The 21,167-nt window shown below is 39.6% G+C and overlaps 2 protein-coding genes and 1 pseudogene across 4 annotated transcripts; all 3 read left to right on the top strand.

Annotated features, from left to right (window-relative positions):
- The first annotated feature begins 1,551 nt into the window (after nt 1–1,551).
- On the top strand, nt 1,552–10,769 carry LOC115728633 (xanthohumol 4-O-methyltransferase-like). Of its 2 annotated transcripts, none has more exons than XM_048281888.1 (3): nt 1,552–2,340; nt 4,138–4,221; nt 10,527–10,769. In XM_048281888.1, the coding sequence occupies exons 1-3, from the start codon at nt 1,558–1,560 to the stop codon at nt 10,740–10,742; spliced, it is 1,083 nt and encodes a 360-aa protein (XP_048137845.1). In that variant the 5' UTR covers nt 1,552–1,557; the 3' UTR covers nt 10,743–10,769. The 2 variants fall into 2 exon arrangements, with proteins under 2 accessions (XP_048137845.1, XP_048137844.1); XM_048281887.1 differs by having other exon boundaries at nt 1,558–2,340; nt 4,138–4,244; nt 10,550–10,769.
- Nucleotides 8,538–17,127, top strand: LOC115733745 (xanthohumol 4-O-methyltransferase-like). Of its 2 annotated transcripts, XM_048281884.1 has the most exons (3): nt 8,538–8,584; nt 14,805–15,557; nt 16,806–17,127. In XM_048281884.1, the coding sequence occupies exons 2-3, from the start codon at nt 14,805–14,807 to the stop codon at nt 17,100–17,102; spliced, it is 1,050 nt and encodes a 349-aa protein (XP_048137841.1). In that variant the 5' UTR covers nt 8,538–8,584; the 3' UTR covers nt 17,103–17,127. The 2 variants fall into 2 exon arrangements, with proteins under 2 accessions (XP_048137841.1, XP_048137840.1); XM_048281883.1 differs by lacking the exon at nt 8,538–8,584 and having other exon boundaries at nt 14,802–15,557.
- Nucleotides 17,128–17,831: 704 nt separating this feature from the next.
- LOC125315848 lies at nt 17,832–20,167 on the top strand (annotated as a pseudogene).
- Nucleotides 20,168–21,167: the final 1,000 nt, after the last annotated feature.

Here is a 21,167-nt window from a genome sequence, read left to right as displayed (position 1 = left end):
ATTTGAGGGTTTTACTCTCCAAACTAGATTTAGATGCAAATCCGAGAGTTCCTTATATGTATTTGATATTGTGGGTGTCTCTGCACAGTAATAGTGATGAGAACATTGAACCTAGATGCACATCGCAAGTTGTTGCAAATGGAATAAGAGATCTCCGTGTATGCTCATCGTTGAATATGGTGATCAGCCGCCAAATATTTACGATGACAGATTTGTTTTTGAGGGATGTCGGTGTGTTTCGAGCTGCATACTGTGTTTTGTTATTTGATTTCTAACTTTTGTTTTGTTGCTATATGGGATTCTTTAGACTTGAAAGTCTTCTATGTACCTCTCGAGAATTAATTTTAATATATGAATGACTTTCTTTCTCTCGACCAAAAAAAGAAACGTATAGCCAACATTGGGCTAAATTCCTTAAAAAAAAACCAAACTTTAGGTCAAGTCCCAAATCTATCCCAAACTTTTTTTGTCTCAGAAAAAACCCTCAACTTTAGGTTCGATCTTAAATTTACTCCCGAACTTTTTTTTTGCTCATAAAAAATCCTAAACTTTAGTTCTAGTCCCAAATCTAACTCCAAACTTTTTTTGTCTAAGAAAAAATTATCGATTTTTATTCTAATATCAAATTTGCTCCATTATCCCTCTATCCAAAAATTTCCATTAATTGTCCGTAATTTTTATATTCTAGAATGGTTTCATTTTGGAGAATTTCTTTATTGGGATGGATTTAGTATTCATGTGGAAATGCCACATCGATCCATACTTATCACCCCATTACTTTGCTAATGTGGGGACCAAATCATGGGTGGATTTGAAAATACATTGAAAATTTGTGATTTTTTTAAGACAACAAAATTCAGGGCAGATTTGGGATTATATCTATAGTTTGGGATTTTTTTGCAAGACAAACAAAAAGTTTGGAGTAAATTTGAGACTGAATCTAAAGTTGAGGATTTTTTATGAGACAAAAAAAAGTTTGGAGTTAGATTTGGGATTTGACCTAAAGTTGGGGCTTTTTTAAGGAATTGGGCTGCAAACATTAAGAGTAACTTGATTTAAATAATTGAGCCACTCAAATCTACTAGGCTACTTAAATTAGGGCTAACGAACATTTATATTCATGTAATAGCAATTTGAGATTTTGATTTTCATCTAAACTCTTGAATTACTAGGACTCAACTCAAAACTTCACATGAAGTGAATAGCCTTAACCTGGTGACACAGTTGTTCCAAAGTAGTCAACGAGTCAAGGTCAATTTGCGTGGCAAACTTTGTGTCTATTCTCATGAGATGTACATAAAATCGCCCTTGGCTACTACAAAACTGGATAATTTCCAAGCTCTGGCGCAAGTATTTGGTGGAGTTGAAACTGGAAAAATATCAAGTTAGTACGAAATTAAATATGCACCTAGTAGGGTGACGACAAACCACCAAATCAATGCCTGAACATAACCTGTTAGCTTTGGTCTTGTATATATTACGACGTCTCCCGTCTCATCTCTTCGTTCCTCGTACCATAAACCCAAACCAAAGCAAGCAGAGAGAGAGAGAGAGAGAATGGAATCGCCTGATGAACCTGAAGCAATCCTAAGAGGCCAAGCCCACATATGGAGGCAAATGTTTGCATTCGCCGACTCGATGGCACTGAAATGCGCCGTCGAGCTCCGAATTCCTGACATCATCCATTCTTACGGCGGCGGGCCTGTCACCCTAGCCCAAATAGCCTCCCGCATTCCCGCCCCGTCCCCCGGAACTACCTACTTGGCGCGCATCATGAGACTCCTCGTCCGCAACAACATCTTCTCCGCTCAGCGTTGCCAACCCGATGGTGGCCATGAGAGTCAGGAGACACTCTATGGCATCACCCCGTCATCGAGATGGCTCCTCCAGGGCCCCGGATCCGAGCTGAGCCTTGCGCCGTTGGTGCTGATGGAAAACCACCCATGGCTGATGTCCCCATGGCATTGCTTCAGCGACTGCATCAAGACCGGCGGCGTTGCATTCGAGATGGCTCATGGCTGCAAGATTTGGGACTTTGCATCGGCGAATCCCGAGTTCAACCGCTTGTTCAACGATGGGATGGCGGGTACGAGCAAGATCTTGGTCAGGGCCATCGTGGAAGGGTATAAGGCCGGCTTCAAGAGCATTGGATCTTTGGTTGATGTCGGCGGGGGGATCGGCGTGACCCTGGCCACGATCATTAAGTCGTTTCCGCACATTCAGGGGATTAATTTCGATCTGCCTCACGTCATTGCCACGGCACCGGCACACGATGGCATCACTCATGTTGGAGGAGACATGTTTGAGACTATACCGCATGCTGAAGCAGTTTTCATGAAGGTAAGTTTTATTGTCAGATACTTTATACATATAATTACTTCATTAATTTTGCATTTTTCCTATGGCACATGATCAAATTTTTTTTTTTTCTATTTATGTCCTTTTAATGTGTCAAAAGTGTGGGAATGCAGGTTCTATGGTAACAATTCTGTTCGAGTAATGCTAGGGAAAAATTACCAAAAAAGTCTTAAATTTATTGTAATTGTGTCAATTTTTTTTTTTCAGAGGTAATTGTGTCAATTCAAGCCTAGACTTTTTTTGGAGGGGCTAATTCAGCTTTAAATCTTTTGCATTTATGTCAATTTAGTCCTAAACCTTTTAGCATTTGTGCTACTTCAGTCCCTCCGGTCAACTTTGGCTAGCCAACATTGACATGGACTCCGCCAATCACCGATGTGGCGCTACCAAAGCTAACGCTGCAATTTTTAATTTCATTTTGATATTTTTTAAATTTTTATTAGTATTTATTTGTTTCTTTTTTTTTTTCCCTTCTTCTTCCCTCCTCTAGCTGGTTGCCCGATCGGCCAAATGAGAGACTAGCCCTCTCTTCTTCTTCTTCCTACTGGAGGAAGAAGAATAAGGAAAAAAAAGAATAAAAGAAAAAATATTCAAATATTATAAAAAATTGTCACATCGATGTCGGTGTCCATGTCAACACCGACCGGCCAAAGTTGGTCGAATAGGTTGAATTAGTATAAATGTAAAAAGTTTTAGGACTGAATAGATTAAAAAAAATGTTAGGACTAAATTGACACTGTTGTGATAAGTTTAAGATTTTTTATGATAATTTTTTCCGGAAATGCCATAGTCGGGTGAAAAATTATTTCGCAGTGCATAAATCATATGGAGGTCAAATCTGCCTGGATTCTTAATCATATATGTCTTATAATAGAACTCACGTAATTAATGATTTCAATTATATTGATCCACATGACTTGTAAACCACTCGTTTCTCTAACCTATAGCCCAAGATCCACCTTTTCTGCTGTTACGCTCACATAGGCTTTGCGTTCTAAAGTGATGTGCTGATGCATTTTGTTTTTTCCCCTTTATTTATGGGGAATCAAGTTTATAGGAGGACAGTTCCATGTGACGCTATTTTTCCAAAAAAGTAAACACATGCACCATATGTATAGTGGTATCCCGACGTCCTAGCCCTATTCTAAATTATTCGAGTTGGATATATCTCGGATCTCACATTATTCATGTATGTAATTTGTCACGCTGGTAAATAAGTTTTGTGTAATCTCAAACTAGCACTATGTAAAAGACATAAAAGCGTGATACGGTGGAATGAATTGAGCATCTTGTTTTTGAAAGGAAAGATTTTAGTTTTCTCTATTTTTAATTGAGGAAAATTTCGGAGTTCAAAAGTGTCTATTTAACTCACGCATAAACTTGACGGCATTAATTTTTATCTGTCTCATCTCTTAGTGGTGGGATACAAACATGAATATCACATACATACAAATTTATCCATATAAAGATTTGGGGTTGTCCTTTTTTTTTTTTTTTTTCTTTAGGGGTATGTATCAATCCCGGTTCAATCCAAGAACCGAACCAAACTGGATCGAACCGACCTATTCTAGTGGTTTTTGCATGAAATTGATCCAGTTAATTTAGAATCGGGAATAACTAGTTCGAGTCTCAATTCCTTCGGAAACCGGACCGAATCGGCACAATTGATCTAGAGTAATTTTTTTTCTTTTTCTTTTTATTCGGGAAGGGGGAAAAGTAGATATTATTTATGGGAATAATTTTTGTGCTCCGCGTAATTCTATGTCTTTTGTTTTACAGGGGATAATGCATGATTGGGGGAATGAAGATTGCGTCAAGATTTTAAGAAACTGCAGAAAAGCAATCCCAGAAAAGAATGGCAAGGTGATCATAGTAGATGTTGTGCTAAAACCAGAGAGTGAGGGGATGTACGATGAGATCGGAGTACTATTCGATCTAGCCATGATGGCACATTGCTCGGGCGGGAAGGAGAGGGACGAACTTGAATGGAAGAAAATTTTGGAGGAGGGAGGGTTTCCTCGATACAACATCATCAAAACCCCTTCTATGTTATCCATCATCGAAGCCTATCCACTGTGATTTGGTCGCGCTAAATTTGTGAAAGTCGAATAAACGCGAATCATATGCTAGATTTGCGACAACTTTAGATAGTTAAGATAATCGAATTTGCTCGAGACTCTCGGTTTGAGATAAAATTTACTATTATCCGTCGATATATGTCTCGATTTTTATGTTTTTAGCTACTAATTTATATGGTTTCTAGTCACTTATGGAGGGTTATTCTCGTGTTGGAAAGCATGATTTCGAGCCTTTTTCTGTGCATAGATAAATCATATGTCAAACATGATGACTTAAACCCTAGTCATGGACTTAGTAAGCTATGTACTTAGGGGGTATTCATATAAAAGAGATAGGATATTTTTATCTATTCGGTTGGTAGATAATGTTGGATATAGATGGGATATAACTTGATAAAAATGAGGGGGTAGGATAAGGTCGGATAAGATTTCTCTATCTATCATATAAAACTAACTTTAAAATATAACAACTTTCGCCCATTTGTTTCTATTTTCATTTTATTTATTTATTTATTTATTTATTTTTGCAAAGAGGTTTGAAAATCGATAAAATGTGTATATTTTCAAGTTTTTTTGTGTATGAGAATGTTATTTTTATAGTAATAAGACGAATATTATGAGCATCACGTAGGGGCATATATGTCATTTATATTGATATACGTTTACAAATGCATAGGATAGAGAATATCGACTTTAAATCCACAGTTTACTAAACAGTGGATAGGATATGGCCAAATCCCTAGATTTATTATTCTATCACATCCAATCCTATCTTGACCAGAAATCCCGACAACCAAACGCAACCTTAGTGTCTTCATTCGTTTTGGAATATGCGAATGATAAAAAAAAAGGAGGAAAAGCATATTACACTATTTAGAAATCCACCAACGCGATTATAGTAACCTTCTAACAATCAGAAAATTAAAGTACAAAGGGAAATGTAAGAATGGTAATCCAAATAAACCATTTAACCCTCAACGAACAAAATGATATTGGTAAAGTGACGAGGGATTTACGACATATATGCCCTGTTTTGCGAAGGAAAGGACCAATTTGATTGTTGCCAATAACTTTCATCCCTCAGTCATTGTCATTCTAAGTGAAAAAACTATCAAAAAAGTTCTAAATTTTTTATAATTATGTCAATTCAATCCTAAATCCTCCTCCTTCTTCTTCTTCTTTTCAATTGAGTCCTAAACCTTTTATATTTATGTCAATTCAGTCCATCCAATAAATTTTGATCGAAAATCGCTGACAAGGATGCCCGTCGTTCTTATGAGGCGATTAGTGCTGACATGGATAGTTTATAAATAATATTTTAATTTTTTAATTTTGTCTTTTTCTTTTTTTTTCTACCTCCAACCTATCATCGGACCTTGGCAGACGACAAAAGGCATGGGTCGAGGAGGTCAAAGGTCGACCTTACTAGCCTCCGGCGAAGTTTGCCCCTACCGACCACCTCGACGTCGCTCATATCTCTAAACCTTTGACCTCACTAGCCTCAAGCAAAGCTTGCCCTTACCGGCCACTAACAAGGCTCTACCTTTCCCATATCTCTAAATTCGACGGCTCCGATTGCGGCTCCTTTTTCTCCCTTTCATTTAAAAAAACTTATTCACAATCCAGTGACAACTTTTAACACTAAAAAATTTAATTTGACATTGGCCCCTCAAAATCTTAATTAGACGGTTTTACCCCCACAGGTGCGGTTGTTGGACTCTGGGTGACGTGACCCCCCATATATATATTCTTGTCATTATTTAGGCAATTAATGTCAAGTTTTCATAAGCAACGAGATTACACGAACACACTCGTTAAGTACATTAAGAAAAATACACACGATTCATGACTCCGATAATTTCTTTTGTCTTTTCTTGCTTTTGTTTTTACGGTAAATCATGTATGATTGGAGCGAAGAAGATTGCGTCAATACTTTGAGAAATTACAGAAAAGCAATCCTAAAAAAGAATGTCAAGATGATCATAACAGAGATTCCTGAATTCGATAAATGATTTCGCCTTCCGAGCCATTATGAACAGCCGTCCATAAGGCGTGCCTTTGTTTTCATGTTTTTTGCGCAGAATATTTTCAAGGGCAACAAATGGTTTTTATTTAATTTTGTAGATTTCTTTTATTTTTGGTTTATTTATTTTTTTAGATTTGTTGGGCCCATCTCTTTGTTATGTTGGATCGGTTTGGATTGGATGTGGGTTAAGTATGGATTATCAAAATTGTTTAGTAAATAAATAGATCAACATGAATTAATTGGGTGGGTTTGGGTCACATTTATGATCCACTAAAATCCCAATCCAACGCACTCATTTGCCACCCTTGCTCACAACTCACGACATGGACAAATTACTTCAACTTCGTCGTACATTCCAAAGGACCCGATGTAATACATGGATAAAGCGTCTCGTTGCTACTTGATTTTGACATGGTAGGGTCAAGGTAAAAGTAAAATCCTACGTGGAAGGAGAAAAGGCACTTCTAGAGGCCTGCACAGTAGCGATCCTGATTCTCTGATTTTTTTTCAAAATAAAAAAAGAAGGATGAGAAACATGGTTAGTAACGTAAATTATTCTCATTCTGCTCTCGAAAAAAATTTTGGAACAAAAACAAGAAAAAAATAAAGTTGATTTTGAAAAAAAAAATCATTTTTTAGAAACACAAAACAACATCAAGTCTCACATCTCTCATTTTTCCTTTTCAGTTCTCTCATCACTTTTTCTCCATATAAAATATAAATTTTGTGCAATTACAAAACACTTTCTGATTTTCTAAAACTCATCGGGAAACATAATCAGAAAAAATCAATTCTAATCAAAAATCACTTTTTCGAATAAGATTTATTGCCATGCAGACCCCTAGTTCTATCTTTTCGTTTTTTTTATCGATTGGAGGAGGATAAAGAGAAGGAAAAGAAAAAAAAAAATATTCAAAAAATATTAAACTATTATTAAAAATTATCACGTCAATGCCGGTAGTGCCATCTTAGTGATTTTCCGATTGAAATTAGTAGAATGGACTCAATTGGTCAAAAAAATATTTAAGACTGAATTGATACAATTGCAATAAATACATGACTTTTTTGGTAACCCAACTAGTAACGAGAAAAATCAAACTCTTTGAAATTTTGTTAATCCAATTTAGTTGACCTGTATAAGTGCATTTGAAGCTTTTGACCTGGTATTTATATTAGATTACGTTTTATTTGTTCAGAGGGGAGAAAATATTTTTTTCATTATCAAATCTCATCTTTTACTAGACTTATCATTGGTTCGCCGTTGACCGGTGAGGGGCGCGCTCCTCTGTTTCGCGGGAGGAAGAAGGAAGACGGAGAGAGGCCGGGCTGGGCCTGTTTCTGTTCGATGAGGAGAAGACGAGGGGGCGAAGTGGGCCGTACGCATGGGCCCAAGCGGAGAAAAACAAATGGAAGCTTCGTACGAGAAAAAAACAATGCGGGCCGGGTCCTCCCTCGTTGGTCCGGGTCGACCCGGCCCTATCCAATTCCTTTTCCCTCTTTTTTTGGTTTCAAATTTCTGTTTTCTATTTTCTTATTCGAAATAATAAATGGAAAAATGCATTTTTACCTATCTTGGCCTTTTTCTATTTTCCGGGAGAACACGACATGCTGGATCGACAAAATTAGGTATCAACAATCTCAACCTGGTAACAAAGTTACTCCGCAGTAGTAAACGAGTTAAGGTCGATTTGTTTGACAAACATTGCTTTTGTTCTTAGTGAGACATGCATAAAATCATCGCTGGCCAAAACAAAACTGGAGAATTTCCAAGCTCTAACTTTACTGCAGATATTTATTGGAGTTAAAACCGGAGAAAATATCAAGTTAGTACGAAGTTAAATATTTAAGTAGGGTCAAAGATAAAAGAAAAACCATGCATGAAAAGAGAGAAGGCACTTCTAGAATTCTCTCTTTTCGTTTTTGTGAACCCAACGCCAGATGAATATCTGATCATAATCAGGTAAGCTGTGTTCCCCTTGTCAACCAACAACCGACCACCAGATTAATATCTGAACAGAATCAGGTAGCTTCGGCCCCGTATGTTACGAAGCCTCGTACTTCTCTTCGTTCCTCGTACTATATCCCAAACCAAAGCAAGCTGAGAGAGAGAGAGAGAGACAGAGTGGAATCGCTTGATGGAACTGAAGCAACCCTAAGAGGCCGAGCACACATATGGAAGCACATGTTTGTGTTCGCCGACTCGATGGTGCTGAAATGCGCGGTTGAGCTCTGAGTACCCGACATCATCCTTTCTTACGGCGGCCTCCCTGTCACGCTAGCCCAAATAGCCTCCCGCATCCCCTCCCCGTTCCCTGGAATCGCCTACCTGGCGCGCATCATGAGACTCCTTGTCCACAATAACATGTTCTCCGCTCATCGTTGCCAACCCGATGGCGGCCATGAGGGTCAGGAGACACTCTACGGCCTCACCCTTTGATCGAGATGGCTCTTCCACGGGCCCGGGTCTGAGCTCAGCCTTGCATCGATGGTGCTGATACAAAACCACCCATGGCTGATATCCTGTGGCATTGCCCCAGCGACTGCATCGGGAATGGCGGCGGCGCGTTCGAGATTGCTGACGGCCGCGCGGTTTGGGACTTCGCACCGGAGAATCCTGAGTTCAACCGCCTGTTCAATGATGGGATATGGCGTGTACGAGCAGGCTCTTGGCCAGGGCCATCGTGGAAGGGTATAAGGAGGGACTCGAGAGCATTGGATCTCTGGTCGATGTCGGAGGGAGGATCCCCTGGCCGAGATCATTAAGTCAAATCCGCACATTCAGGGGATTAATTTCGATCTGCCTCACGTTGTTGAGACGGCGCCAGTGCACGACGGAGTCACTCATGTTGGAGGAGACATGTTTGAGACTATACCGCATGCTGATACAGTTTTCACAAAGGCGAGTTTTTATTGTAAGATATTTCATACATATTAATGAAGCCGCGAATTTTGCATTTTTCCTATGACACATGATCAATTATTTTATATTTCTGGATCCTTAATCATATAATTCTTACAATAAAACTCACGTAATTAATGATGTCAATTATATTGATCCACATGGCTTATAAACCACACAATAGCTACTCGTTTCTCTATGTTACGGCTCAAGAATCCGCCTTTTCTACCGTCACATAGGTATTCTAAAGTGATGTGCAGATGTATTTATTTTTTTTCCTTCATTTTTGGGGAATCAAGTTTATAGGAAAACAGTTCCATGTGAGACTATTTGTTGTTCAATAACAATAAAGCAAACACACACACACACACACACACAAACCATATGTATAGTGGCATCCCGAAGTCCTAGCCATGTCCGATATTATTCGTGTGGAATATATCTCGGATTTCACATTATTTATGTATTTAGTTTGTTACGCTAGTAAATAAGTTTTGTGAAATCTCAAATTAAGGAGCAGTAGGGATCGAGCACCTTGTTTTTGAATAAAAAGGCTATGTTTTTCTTCATTGCTAATTGAAGAAAATTTCCTCCGATTAGGCTTTTAATAAGCGAGATTTCAAAAGTTTCTATTTAACTCACGCATAAACTTAGAGGCCTCATTTTTATCTATCCCTAATTGGAAGAAAGTCTTTCAAACTGGATTTCTCATTGGTGGGTTACAAACATGAATATCACATACATACGTAACTTATCCAACTACAGGTGTGGGGATGTTCTTTTTTTTTTTTTTTGGGGGGGTTGTTCATTGATCCCGGTTCAACCTAGGAAATGGACCAAATCGGATCGAACAGACCTGTTTTGGTGGTTTTCGCTGAAATTGGTCCAAATAATTTGGAATTGGGAATAACCGGTTTCGAGTCCCAGTTCCTACAAGAATCATACCAAACCAGCAGAACTGGCCTAGAGTAAATTTTTTTTGTTTGTTCTTCTTCTTTTTCTTTTTTTTTTTCGGGAAGGGAAAAAAGTACATGGAATAATTTTTGTGTTCCACGGGATTCTTTGTCATTTGTTTTATAGAGGATAATGCATGATCGGGGGGGACGAAGATTGCATCAAGATTTTAAAAATTGTAAAAAAAAAAATCCCAGAAAAGAATGGCAAGGTGATCATAGCAGATTTTATGTTGAAACCAGAGGGCAATGGCATGTTCGATGAGATCGGAACTGTGCTCGATCTGGTCATGATGGCGCATTGCTCGGGCGGTAAGGAGAGGGACGAACTTGAATGGAAGAATATTGTGGAGAAGGGAGGGTTTCCTCGCTACAACATCATCAAAACTTCTTCTTTGTTATTCATTATTGAAGCCTATCCACTGTGATTTGGCTGCGCCAAAATTGTGCAAGTCCAATAAACACGAGTCGTATGTTCCATTTGTGACAGCTTTAGATAGTTAAGAGAATTGAATTCACTAGGGACTCTCAATCTGAGACAAGGTTTACTGTCTTTTGTTGATATATGTCCCGAGTTCTATGTTTTGAAATTACTAATCTATGTGTTTTCTGGTCATCTATAGAGGGTTATTCGCATGTTGGATCGCATGCTTTCGAGCTTTTTCTGTGCATAGATAAATCATATGTTCAACATGACGACTTAAACCCTAGTCATGGACTTAGTAAGCTCTATACGTAGTGTCGTCACTCGTTTTTGAAAATTTTCCCAGAAAAATGAGGAAAAGCATATTCCACTATCTAGAAATCCACAAATGCCATTATAGTAACCTTCTAACCTTCAGAAAAATAAAGTACAAAGGGAAATATTAGTATGAAAATCCGAATATATTATTTAACCTTCGGCGAACAAAATGACAATCGCAAAAGTGATGAGGAATTTACCATATATTGTTGACCAGTCTTAGAGATGATATCAGGCCCCGTTTTGCGAAGGGAAGGGCCAATCGATTATTGCTGATAACTTTCAACCCTGAGTCATTATCACTGTAAGCGAGGAAGATTATAAAAAAAAATTAAATCTATTATAATTATGTTATTTCAATCATAAACTATTTTTATCGATAGAGTTATAAACTTTTTGCATTTGCGCTAATTTAGTCCATTAAGCCAATTTTGATCGAAAATCGCAGACATGGACTCCAGTGTCCTACGTGACACAATCGGCACTGACCTATATAATTTGTAATAATATTTTAATATCTTCTCTGTTTTTTTCTCTGTTTTTTTCCTTCCTTATTTCTCCAGCTAGTTGCCAGATCTCTGCAACCGGCCAACCTCATTGCCCTCTGGCGAAGCTCGTCCTCAATTGCCACTGGCGAGGTTCGACCTTGGCCATATCTTTGAATTTGACGGCTCCGATGGCGGCTCCTTTTTCTCCCTATCGTGAAAAAAACCTCTTCACAGTAGTCTGACGACTCTTAACACAAAAAAATTTAAATCGACATTGGCCCTCAATCTCTGAATTCGACGGTTTCACCCCCCACCCACAAGTGCGGTTGTTGAGCCGTTGTCCGTGGATACATACACATATACATATTCATGTCATTATTTAGCCAATTAATGTCAACTTTTCATAAGCACAGAGATTACACATTGAGCACACTCGTTAAGTACATTAAGAAAAAAAACACGTGATTCACGGCTCCAATAATTCCTTTTGTCTTTTCTAGTTTTTGTTTTTACAGTGCATCATGTATGATAAGAGAGATCAAGATTGCGACAAGATTTTAAGAAATTTCAGAAAAACAATCCCAAAAAAGAATGGCAAGGTGGTCATAGCAAAGATTCCAGAATTTGATAAATGATTTGGCCTTTCGAGCCCTCGCGAATGGCTGTCCACAGGGGGTGCCATTGTTTTCCTAATTTTGTGCAGATTTTTTTTTTTTAATATTAGAACTCAGTCGCACGTTGGAATCCTCTTCTGCAGGTTTTATTTGGGCAATATATATATATTTGTGATTGAGGGTATTTTTCTAATGCCGTTGTTAATAAAAGCGAGGGTCTTCTTACCGTTCATGAAGTGAAGTTTTCTTCGCGAATTACATTCAAGAAGAATTTGTGTTCGAGCTGAAAAATTCTTGTGGTAAGAATTTGTGCATTATTCTTTCGAAAGATTGAGATTATTTCATAAGGAATTGAGGGCTAAACACTATGTACATTATTGGATACAATTAGGGTTGAAAAACACTAAGAGTATTTGAATGACTTGAGTGTAGTTTGTACTCTCCGTTGTATCTTTTGATCGATAGTGAAATTTGTTATTGCTCTTTCCGTGGACGTAGATCTCTACAATCGAATTATGTACATCCGGTGTCCGATTTATTTTCTTGTTCTTTCTATTTTGTTATTCGATTGCTTATTTCGAGCAACATTTGGTATCAGAGCAATGCTTGCTTGAGTTGAATCGAATCGATGGTGATAGAAGAAGTTAAAGTGAAAATCAACAGATTTGATGGGAAGGATTTTGATTTCTAGAATATGCAGATTGAGGATTATCTGTATCAAACGAAATTACATTTACCCTTATCTAGGAAGAAGCCAATACGATGAAGCAAGCTAACTGGGAATTACTGGATAGACGAGCGATGAATGTTATTTGGTTGACGTTGGTTTGTAACATTCGTGTTTAATATTGTCAAAAAGAATACCACAACGGGTTTGATGAAAGTCCTATTGGATATGTACGAGAAGCCCTCTGCGATTAACAATGCTTATTTGATGCGATGGATGTTTAATTTGAAGATGAGCAAAGGTGCATCGCTTGCTAATCATATCAATGAATTCAATGTGAATATTAATCAATTGAATTCAATTGATATTGACTTTGAAAATGAAATATGTGCTTTAATTCTATTATCCTCGTTACCAAATAGTTGAAATACTACTATTACTGCTGTTAGTAATTCTTCCGGATCAACAAGTTTGACGTTTGATGAAATTTGAGATTTGATTCTGAGTTAAGATATCCATAGAAGAGAATCTGACGAAGCTGTATCTACTGCTTTAGTATGTGAAAATAGAGAAAGAACTAGTACTCGTGTTAGTATAAGTAGTATTAACTTGAACAAATATAGTCAGTCTAGGACTAGTGGTGCTGTCTGTTGGAACTATGGCAAGAAATGGCATCTTAGAAGGAATTGCTTAAAGCTGAAGAATGAGAAAGGTAAGGGAATTGGAGTTGAGTTTATGGATTATGTTGTAGTTATAGTTTATTATAATTTGGATAATGCAGATTTTGTCTTGTTTGCCATTGAAGATTTGCATTTGGCAAATAGATTATGGATTCTAATTGTTCTTTTTATGCTACACCAAACGGAAACTAGTTTATTATTTATCAATGCATGGATAGTAGTAAAGTGCGGTTGGGAAATAACATTGAATGCGATGTTGTAGGTGTTAGCGTTATTAGAATCAGAATGCATGATGGTATTATAAGGACATTGACTAGAGCAAGGCTTGTCCCAGAGTTGAAGAAAAATTTGATTTCCTTGAATGCCCTAGATTCAGCTGGGTGTTGGTAGTATTCAGAATGTAGAATTCTAAAAATTATTCGAGGTGCCTTGATGATAATAAAAGGAATCGAGCACAATGTCATGTATGAGCTTCAAGGTGAAATAGTAATTGATTTTGCTCCAGAGACATCAGATGCCTCTGTTGGAGAGGCAGAATTATGGCATATGCATTTGAGGCACATTGATGAGAGAAGCCTGAAGGTTTTAAGTGAAAGAAATTTATTGTGTGGTTATATTGCTAATAGGCTGAATATATACAGATGTTGTGATTTAGATTAACGGCAAAAAGTGCAATTTAGTGTGGCTATGAGAGAAACCACGAAAATTATAGAATTACTTCACTTGAATGTTCGCAGGTTTTCACGGTTTCCTTTGAAGAAGAGTGCTAAATTTATGTAAATAGTTATGGATAACTACTCGAGGAAGACTCGGGTGTTTATACTTTGACACAAGTTTGATACTGTTGTCAAGATCAATCAATTGAGAGCTTTAATTAAAAAGGAGGCTAGTAAATTATTCTTGATAATGAATATATTTTTCGTTGGTTAATTATTTTAAGCGATATAAATGATTATTTTCATAAATATATTTTTTTTGTGGAATAAATGGGAGCATAAATCTTTTCTTTAACGTGTGGTTTTGAATTTGAAATGTTAAGAGGGGGCAGAACCCATCTGAGAACCCGAAGGCATGGAGATCTGTCGGTGGTCTAAATTGGTGGGCTTGCTTGATATATTAATCCTGATTTTGGTAAGTCAGTGAATTTAATAAATTTTGGGACAGGCCTCGTCATTCCACTGCCAACATCATCAATCCTCGCAAAAATATTCAGCTGAACCCTAGGATCACCTCGGCCTATATAGACGATGCGACGCTCTCTTCTGGCCTCACCCGCTGCCCCAATCAAGAAAAGCGAGCATGGAACCGCTCGACGAAACGTTGAGTGGCCAAGCCCAAGTATGGAAGCACATGTTTGCGGTGGCGGACTCAATGGCGCTGAAGTGCGCGGTGGAGCTCCGGATACCCGACATCATCCACTCGCAGGCCGGGGGGCCAGTCACCTTGGCCCAAATAGCCTCCCGCTTCCCCACTCCATCTCCCAAAACCGCCTACCTCGCCCGCGTCATGCGGCTCCTGGTTCGCAAGAACATCTTCTCCGCGCACCGCGATGGTGGAGAGATGCTCTACGGCCTCGCCCCGTCGTCAAGATGGCTCTTGCAGGACGCCAGCCACCTCAGCCTTGCGCCAATGGTGCTGCTGCAGGGCCACCCGACAGTGGTGTCCGCGTGGCACTACCTCGGAGACTGCGTCAAGGACGAGGGATCGGCCGGGTTCAAGAGGGCTAATGGCCACGATTTGTGGGATTTGCAGCTGGAGAACCCCGAGTACAACCGCATATTCAACGATGCCATGGCGTGCACGAACAAGTTCATGATGAAAGCCATCGTGGATGCGTGCAAAGAGGGGTTCGAGCGCGTGGGATCGCTGGTGGACGTTGGAGGCGGGACAGGCGTCGCTGTGGCCGAGATAGTGAGGTCATACCCGCACATCAAGGGGATTAACTTCGACCGGCCTAACGTTATTGCTGATGCGCCGGTGTGTGGCGGGGTCTCTCATGTCGGGGGAGACATGTTCGAGGCCATTCCGAGTGCTGATGCTGTTTTCATGAAGGTAAGTGTGACTTGGTGCTTGTTCTCAAAGTTCGACTTTCCTCGCTACGTCCCCTATAATTTGTCCTCTTCAAGGCTGTTCTTGGTGGCCATAAACAATGGAGATAGAAATTAGGATACGACGAACGTGTTCTCATGAATGCCCTTGGGATCAACCACAGAGATAGACAGATGGGACAATAGGTGCAATGGTTGTCCGAGCAGCTTGGCTAATCACCGCTTGATGGTCGCCAATGGCTCGTTAGAGAAAAATCGTCAATTTTACTCATTGCATCTGAGCCCTAACTTAGCCTGCGTTTTTTTATGTGAAAATATTTTTCGAGAATTAATTTTCGAGACTATCACTCATCTAGTTCGATGAAAATGACTCATAACGGAAAACAAGTTTTGGTCAACAAAAAATTCACGCTTAAAATTATGAAAGTGAATTCATAAATCTAAAAAGGTGAAAATACTTTCCAGAATTGATTTTTTTAATAATTTTTCGTTTTATTTTTTTCATTCTCTATTGCCGGTCATGAGCCACAACAACGGCCAGCCATAGGAGAGAGACAAGATTGCCTAAGGCTAGCTAGGTTCGGTCTCACCAGATCCGGCGAGGTCGAGCTCACCCAAGGCCAGCGAGCTTAAAGCTCACAAGAGGTCAAGCTCGTCGGCCTCGGGCAAGCTCGTGATAATAAAAAAAAAAAAAGAGAAATATAACAAAAAAAGATTATGATATTGAAATCATTTTCCAAATGAAATCCAAATACCAGAATATAATATAGGTAACTAATCTACTCCATGTGACTTCTAATTTCATGTTCTTACCTTTTGTAAATCTCTCGTTTTTCACGGATTGGTTTTGTATTCGAGGCCCAGCTCTTGAAACCTTTCAAGCTAATTAACATGTAAAGTCATTATCATGTTTTTATAATTTTTAAAGACTTAGAAATGATTCCTTAGTTTAGGTTTTTAAGGAGAATTTATGAGTAGAAGCAAGAAATAGTTTCATGGAACTCCCAAATAAGTGTGTCAAAATAAAGCATTTTTGTTTGGTCGGAATGTCAAAAAAAGTTTGAACAAGTTCAATACCCCAGCAACATTAATTTGACAACAGTATGCCTATATCTGTCCATGTCTAATTTATTTAGCTACTTTTCACCTTCTAATATACAAATTGTTTATGATAGTTGTCGCAGTGAACGTTCATAATTAAATTAGCAATAATTAATTCACAATTGAAATATGCTTTTTCCTACTTTGAAAGTGGATCCTGCACGATTGGAATGATGAAGATTGTGTGAAGATTCTGAAGAACTGCAAGAAAGCCATACCGGAAAAGAATGGCATGGTGCTCATAGCGGAAGTTGTGTTGCAACCGGAGGGCGATGGCCTATTCGATGAGACCGGGCTAGTGTTGGATCTCCTCATGATCACGCATACCGGAGGTAAAGAGAGGAGCGAACTGGAATGGAAGAAGATTTTAGAGGAAGGAGGCTTCCCTCGCTACAACATCGTCCAAATCCCTTCCTTACTGTCCGTCATTGAAGCCTTCCCACTGTGATTGTGGTTCTTTCTGAGCTTGACTACGTGCTGTCCACTCGTTATGCATTCATGTCTTTTTTTTTTTTTTTTTGAACTTGTGTGCTTCCGTATTCGCCCTTGGGAGTCATGCCCGCCACCTTATGGGTGGAGTTTAATCCAATAAATGTGGATGGAATGATTTGTATGTGTTGATGGGATTAATTAAGCTCAAAAGTTTGGGCATCTTATATTATCTCAAAAAGCAACAAAAACCCTATTCGTTGGCAATGGCAATTGCATGTGCCCACACATGGTATTTACTTGCATTCATGGATCTGTTTGGAGTAATTTTTTTAAATTTGGCATTTAAATGTTATACCCCTCACAATTTAGAATCTTTAGATTGTGTTCAACGTGCAAGTTACAACAACTAAACCTTTCAAAGCATGTAGCACTTAGACCCTTTTCATTAATCTAAAACATATTTCGAGTTTTCGGAAGAAAGAGAACAAGTTACTTCTTTCATTTGACTAGTCAAAACATATTGACCTGAGATTTTAGTGGAGATCTGTCAGTGGTCTAAACTGGTGGGCTTGCTTGATATATTAATCCTGATTTTGGTAAGTCAGTGAATTTAATAAATTTTGGGACAGGCCTCGTCATTCCACCGTCAACATCATCAATCCTCGCAAAAATATTCGGCTGAACCCTAGGATGACCTCGGCCTATATAGACGATGCGACGCTCTCTTCTGACCTCACACGCTGCCCCAATCAAGAAAAGCGAGCATGGAACCGCTCGACGAAACGTTGAGTGGCCAAGCCCAAGTATGGAAGCACATGTTTGCGGTGGCGGACTCAATGGCGCTGAAGTGCTCGGTGGAGCTCCGGATACCCGACATCATCCACTCGCAGGCCGGGGGGCCAGTCACCTTGGCCCAAATAGCCTCCCGCTTCCCCTCTCCATCTCCCAAAACCGCCTACCTCGCCCGCGTCATGCGGCTCCTGGTTCGCAAGAACATCTTCTCCGCGCACCGCGATGGTGGAGAGACGCTCTACGGCCTCACCCCGTCGTCAAGGTGGCTCTTGCAGGACGCCGGCCACCTCAGCCTTGCGCCAATGGTGTTGCTGCAGGGCCACCCGACAGTGGTGTCCGCGTGGCACTACCTCGGAGACTGCGTCAAGGACGAGGGATCGGCCGGGTTCAAGAGGGCTAATGGCCACGATTTGTGGGATTTGCAGCTGGAGCACCCCGGGTACAACCGCATATTCAACGATGCCATGGCGTGCACGAACAAGTTCATGATGAAAGCCATCGTGGATGCGTGCAAAGAGGGGTTCGAGCGCGTGGGATCGCCGGTGGACGTCGGAGGCGGGACAGGCGTCGCTTTGGCCAAGATAGTGAGGTCATACCCGCACATCAAGGGGATTAACTTCAATCGGCCTAACGTTATTGCTGATGCGCTGGTGCGCGGCGGGGTCTCTTATGTCGGGGGAGACATGTTCGAGGCCATTCCGAGTGCTGATGCTGTTTTCATGAAGGTAAGTGTGACTTGGTGCTTGTTCTCAAGGTTCGACTTTCCTCGCTACGTCCTCGAGAATTTGCCCTCTTCGAGGCTGTTCTTGGTGGCCATAAACAATCGAGATAGAAATTAGGATACGACGAACGTGTTCTCATGCATGCCCTTGGGATCAACCACCGAGATAGACAGATGGGACAATAGGTGCACTGGTTGTCCAAGCAGCTTGGCTAGTCACCGCTTGATGGTCGCCAATGGCTCGTCAGGGAAAAATTTTACTCATTGCATGTGAGCCCTAACTTAGCCTTCGTTTGTTTATGCGAAAATATTTTTCGAGAATTAATTTTCGGGACTGTCACTCATCTGGTTCGATGAAAATGACTCATAACGGAAAACAAGTTTTGATCAACGAAAAATTCACACATAAAAAGGTAAAAACACTTTCCATAATTGATTTTTTAAATATTTTTTGATTTTATTTTTTTTCATTCTTCTATTGCCGGTCGTTAGCCATGATGACGGCCAGCCATAGGAGAGGGACAAGATCGCCTAAGGCCGATGAGGCTCGGTCTCACCAGATCCAGCGAGGTCGAGCTCACCCAAGGCCGGCGAGCTCAAGCCTAGCCCAATCGATGAGGTTAAAGCTCGCCAAGGGTCGAGCTCGTCACCCTTGGGCAAGCTCGTGATAATAAAAAAATAAATAAGAGAAATATAACAAAAAAAATTATGATATTGAAATTATTTTCCAAATGAAATCCAAATACCATAATATAATATGGTTAACTAATCTATTCCATGTGACTTCTAATTTCATATTCTTACCATTGGTAAATCTCTCATTTTTCACAGACTGGTTTTTTATTCGAGCCCAAGCTCTTGAAACCTTTCAAGTTAATTAACATGTAAAGTCATTATCATGTTTTTATAATTTTTAAAGACTCAGAAATGATTCCTTACATTAGATTTTTAAGGGGAATTTATGAGTAGAAGTAACAAATAGTTTCATGGAACTCCCAAATAAGTGTGTGAAAATAAAGCCTTTTTGGTTGGTCGGAAAAAAAGGTTTGAACAAGTTCGATACCCCAGCAACATTAATTTAACAACATTATGCCTATAGCCGTTCATGGCTAATTTATTTAGCTACTTTTCACCTTCTAATATACAAATTGTTTATGATAGTTGTCGCAGTGAACGTTCATAATTAAATTTGCAATAATTAATTCACAATTGAAATATGCTTTTTCCTACTTTGAAAGTGGATCCTGCACGATTGAAATGATGAAGATTGTGTGAAGATTCCGAAGAACTGCAAGAAAGCCATACCGGAAAAGAATGGCATGGTGCTCATAGCGGAAGTTGTGTTGCAACCGGAGGGCGATGGCCTATTCGATGAGACCGGGCTAGTGTTGGATCTCCTCATGATCACGCATACCGGAGGTAAAGAGAGGAGCGAACTGGAATGGAAGAAGATTTTAGAGGAAGGAGGCTTCCCTCGCTACAACATCATCCAAATCCCTTCCTTACTGTCGGTCATTGAAGCCTTGAAGCCTTCCCACTGTGATTGTGGTTCTTTCTGAGCTTGACTACGTGCTGTCCACTTGTTATGCATTCATGTCTTTTTTTTTTTTTTTTTTTGAACTTGTGTGCTTCCGTATTCGCCCTTGGGAGTCATGCCCGCCACCTTATGGGTGGAGTTTAATCCAATAAATGTGGATGGAATGATTTGTATGTGTTGATGGGATTAATTAAGCTCAAAAGTTTGGGCATCTTATATTATCTCAAAAAGCAACAAAAACCCTATTCGTTGGCAATGGCAATTGCATGTGCCCACACATGGTATTTTTTCTTGCATTCATGGATCTGTTTGGAGTAATTTTTTTAAATTTGGCATTTAAATGTTATACCCCTCACAATTTAGAATCTTTAGATTGTGTTCAACGTGCAAGTTGCAACAACTAAACCTTTCAAAGCATGTAACGCTTACACCCTTTTCATTAATCTAAAACATATCTCGAGTTTTCGGAAGAAAGAAAACAAGTTACTTCTTTCATTTGACTAGTCAAAACACATTTACTTGCGATTTTAGTGGAAATAACATTGTGAAAAACATCGAAGGAGAGAAGGGAAAATGCCGGTGTGAACATAAAAATCATATTTCCCTTTCATCCAACTTCTAGCTGATGTGCTGCCAATACAGACAGTATCTGCATTAATTTTCCATATCCATAAATGATCATGTCAACCATTTAGAAAGAAAAGTTCAACGATTCATTTGGTGGTGTAATCTTCACGGTTGGAGCAACAGAGATTGCCTCGAGGTCCTATGGAATTGCAGGATAGTGTTGCCGTGGAAAGATGGGAGGTGATCATCGTGGACACACTGGCGAGGCAAGAAGGGAACAAGACGGTTTGATGAGATAGGCATGGCGTTCAATATGCTCGTGTGATGACCACAAGCACCGGAACGGAGACCGAAACGGAACGGAAGAGAGCGCCAGAGGAAGGAGGGTGTAACCTTGACGACATGATCGTGTCATTCTGCTGTTCGCCTCGACTGTGAAAGAACTTACTTGGGATGATTCCGAT

Source organism: Rhodamnia argentea, chromosome 7 (assembly GCF_020921035.1).
Source record: "Rhodamnia argentea isolate NSW1041297 chromosome 7, ASM2092103v1, whole genome shotgun sequence".
NCBI lineage: Eukaryota > Viridiplantae > Streptophyta > Magnoliopsida > Myrtales > Myrtaceae > Rhodamnia > Rhodamnia argentea.
Note: the sequence above shows the minus strand (reverse complement) of the source record. Positions and strands in the feature narration are given on the sequence as shown.

Coding starts and splice junctions, on each gene's coding strand:
- LOC115728633 (XM_048281888.1), top strand. CDS start 1,558: ATGGAATCGCCTGATGAACCTGAAGCAATCCTAAGAGGCCAAGCCCAC. Junction 2,341..4,137: donor CTGAAGCAGTTTTCATGAAG/GTAAGTTTTATT, acceptor TTTGTTTTACAG/GGGATAATGCATGATTGGGG. Junction 4,222..10,526: donor TCCCAGAAAAGAATGGCAAG/GTGATCATAGTA, acceptor AAGAATGGCAAG/GTGATCATAGCAGATTTTAT.
- LOC115733745 (XM_048281884.1), top strand. CDS start 14,805: ATGGAACCGCTCGACGAAACGTTGAGTGGCCAAGCCCAAGTATGGAAG. Junction 15,558..16,805: donor CTGATGCTGTTTTCATGAAG/GTAAGTGTGACT, acceptor CTACTTTGAAAG/TGGATCCTGCACGATTGGAA.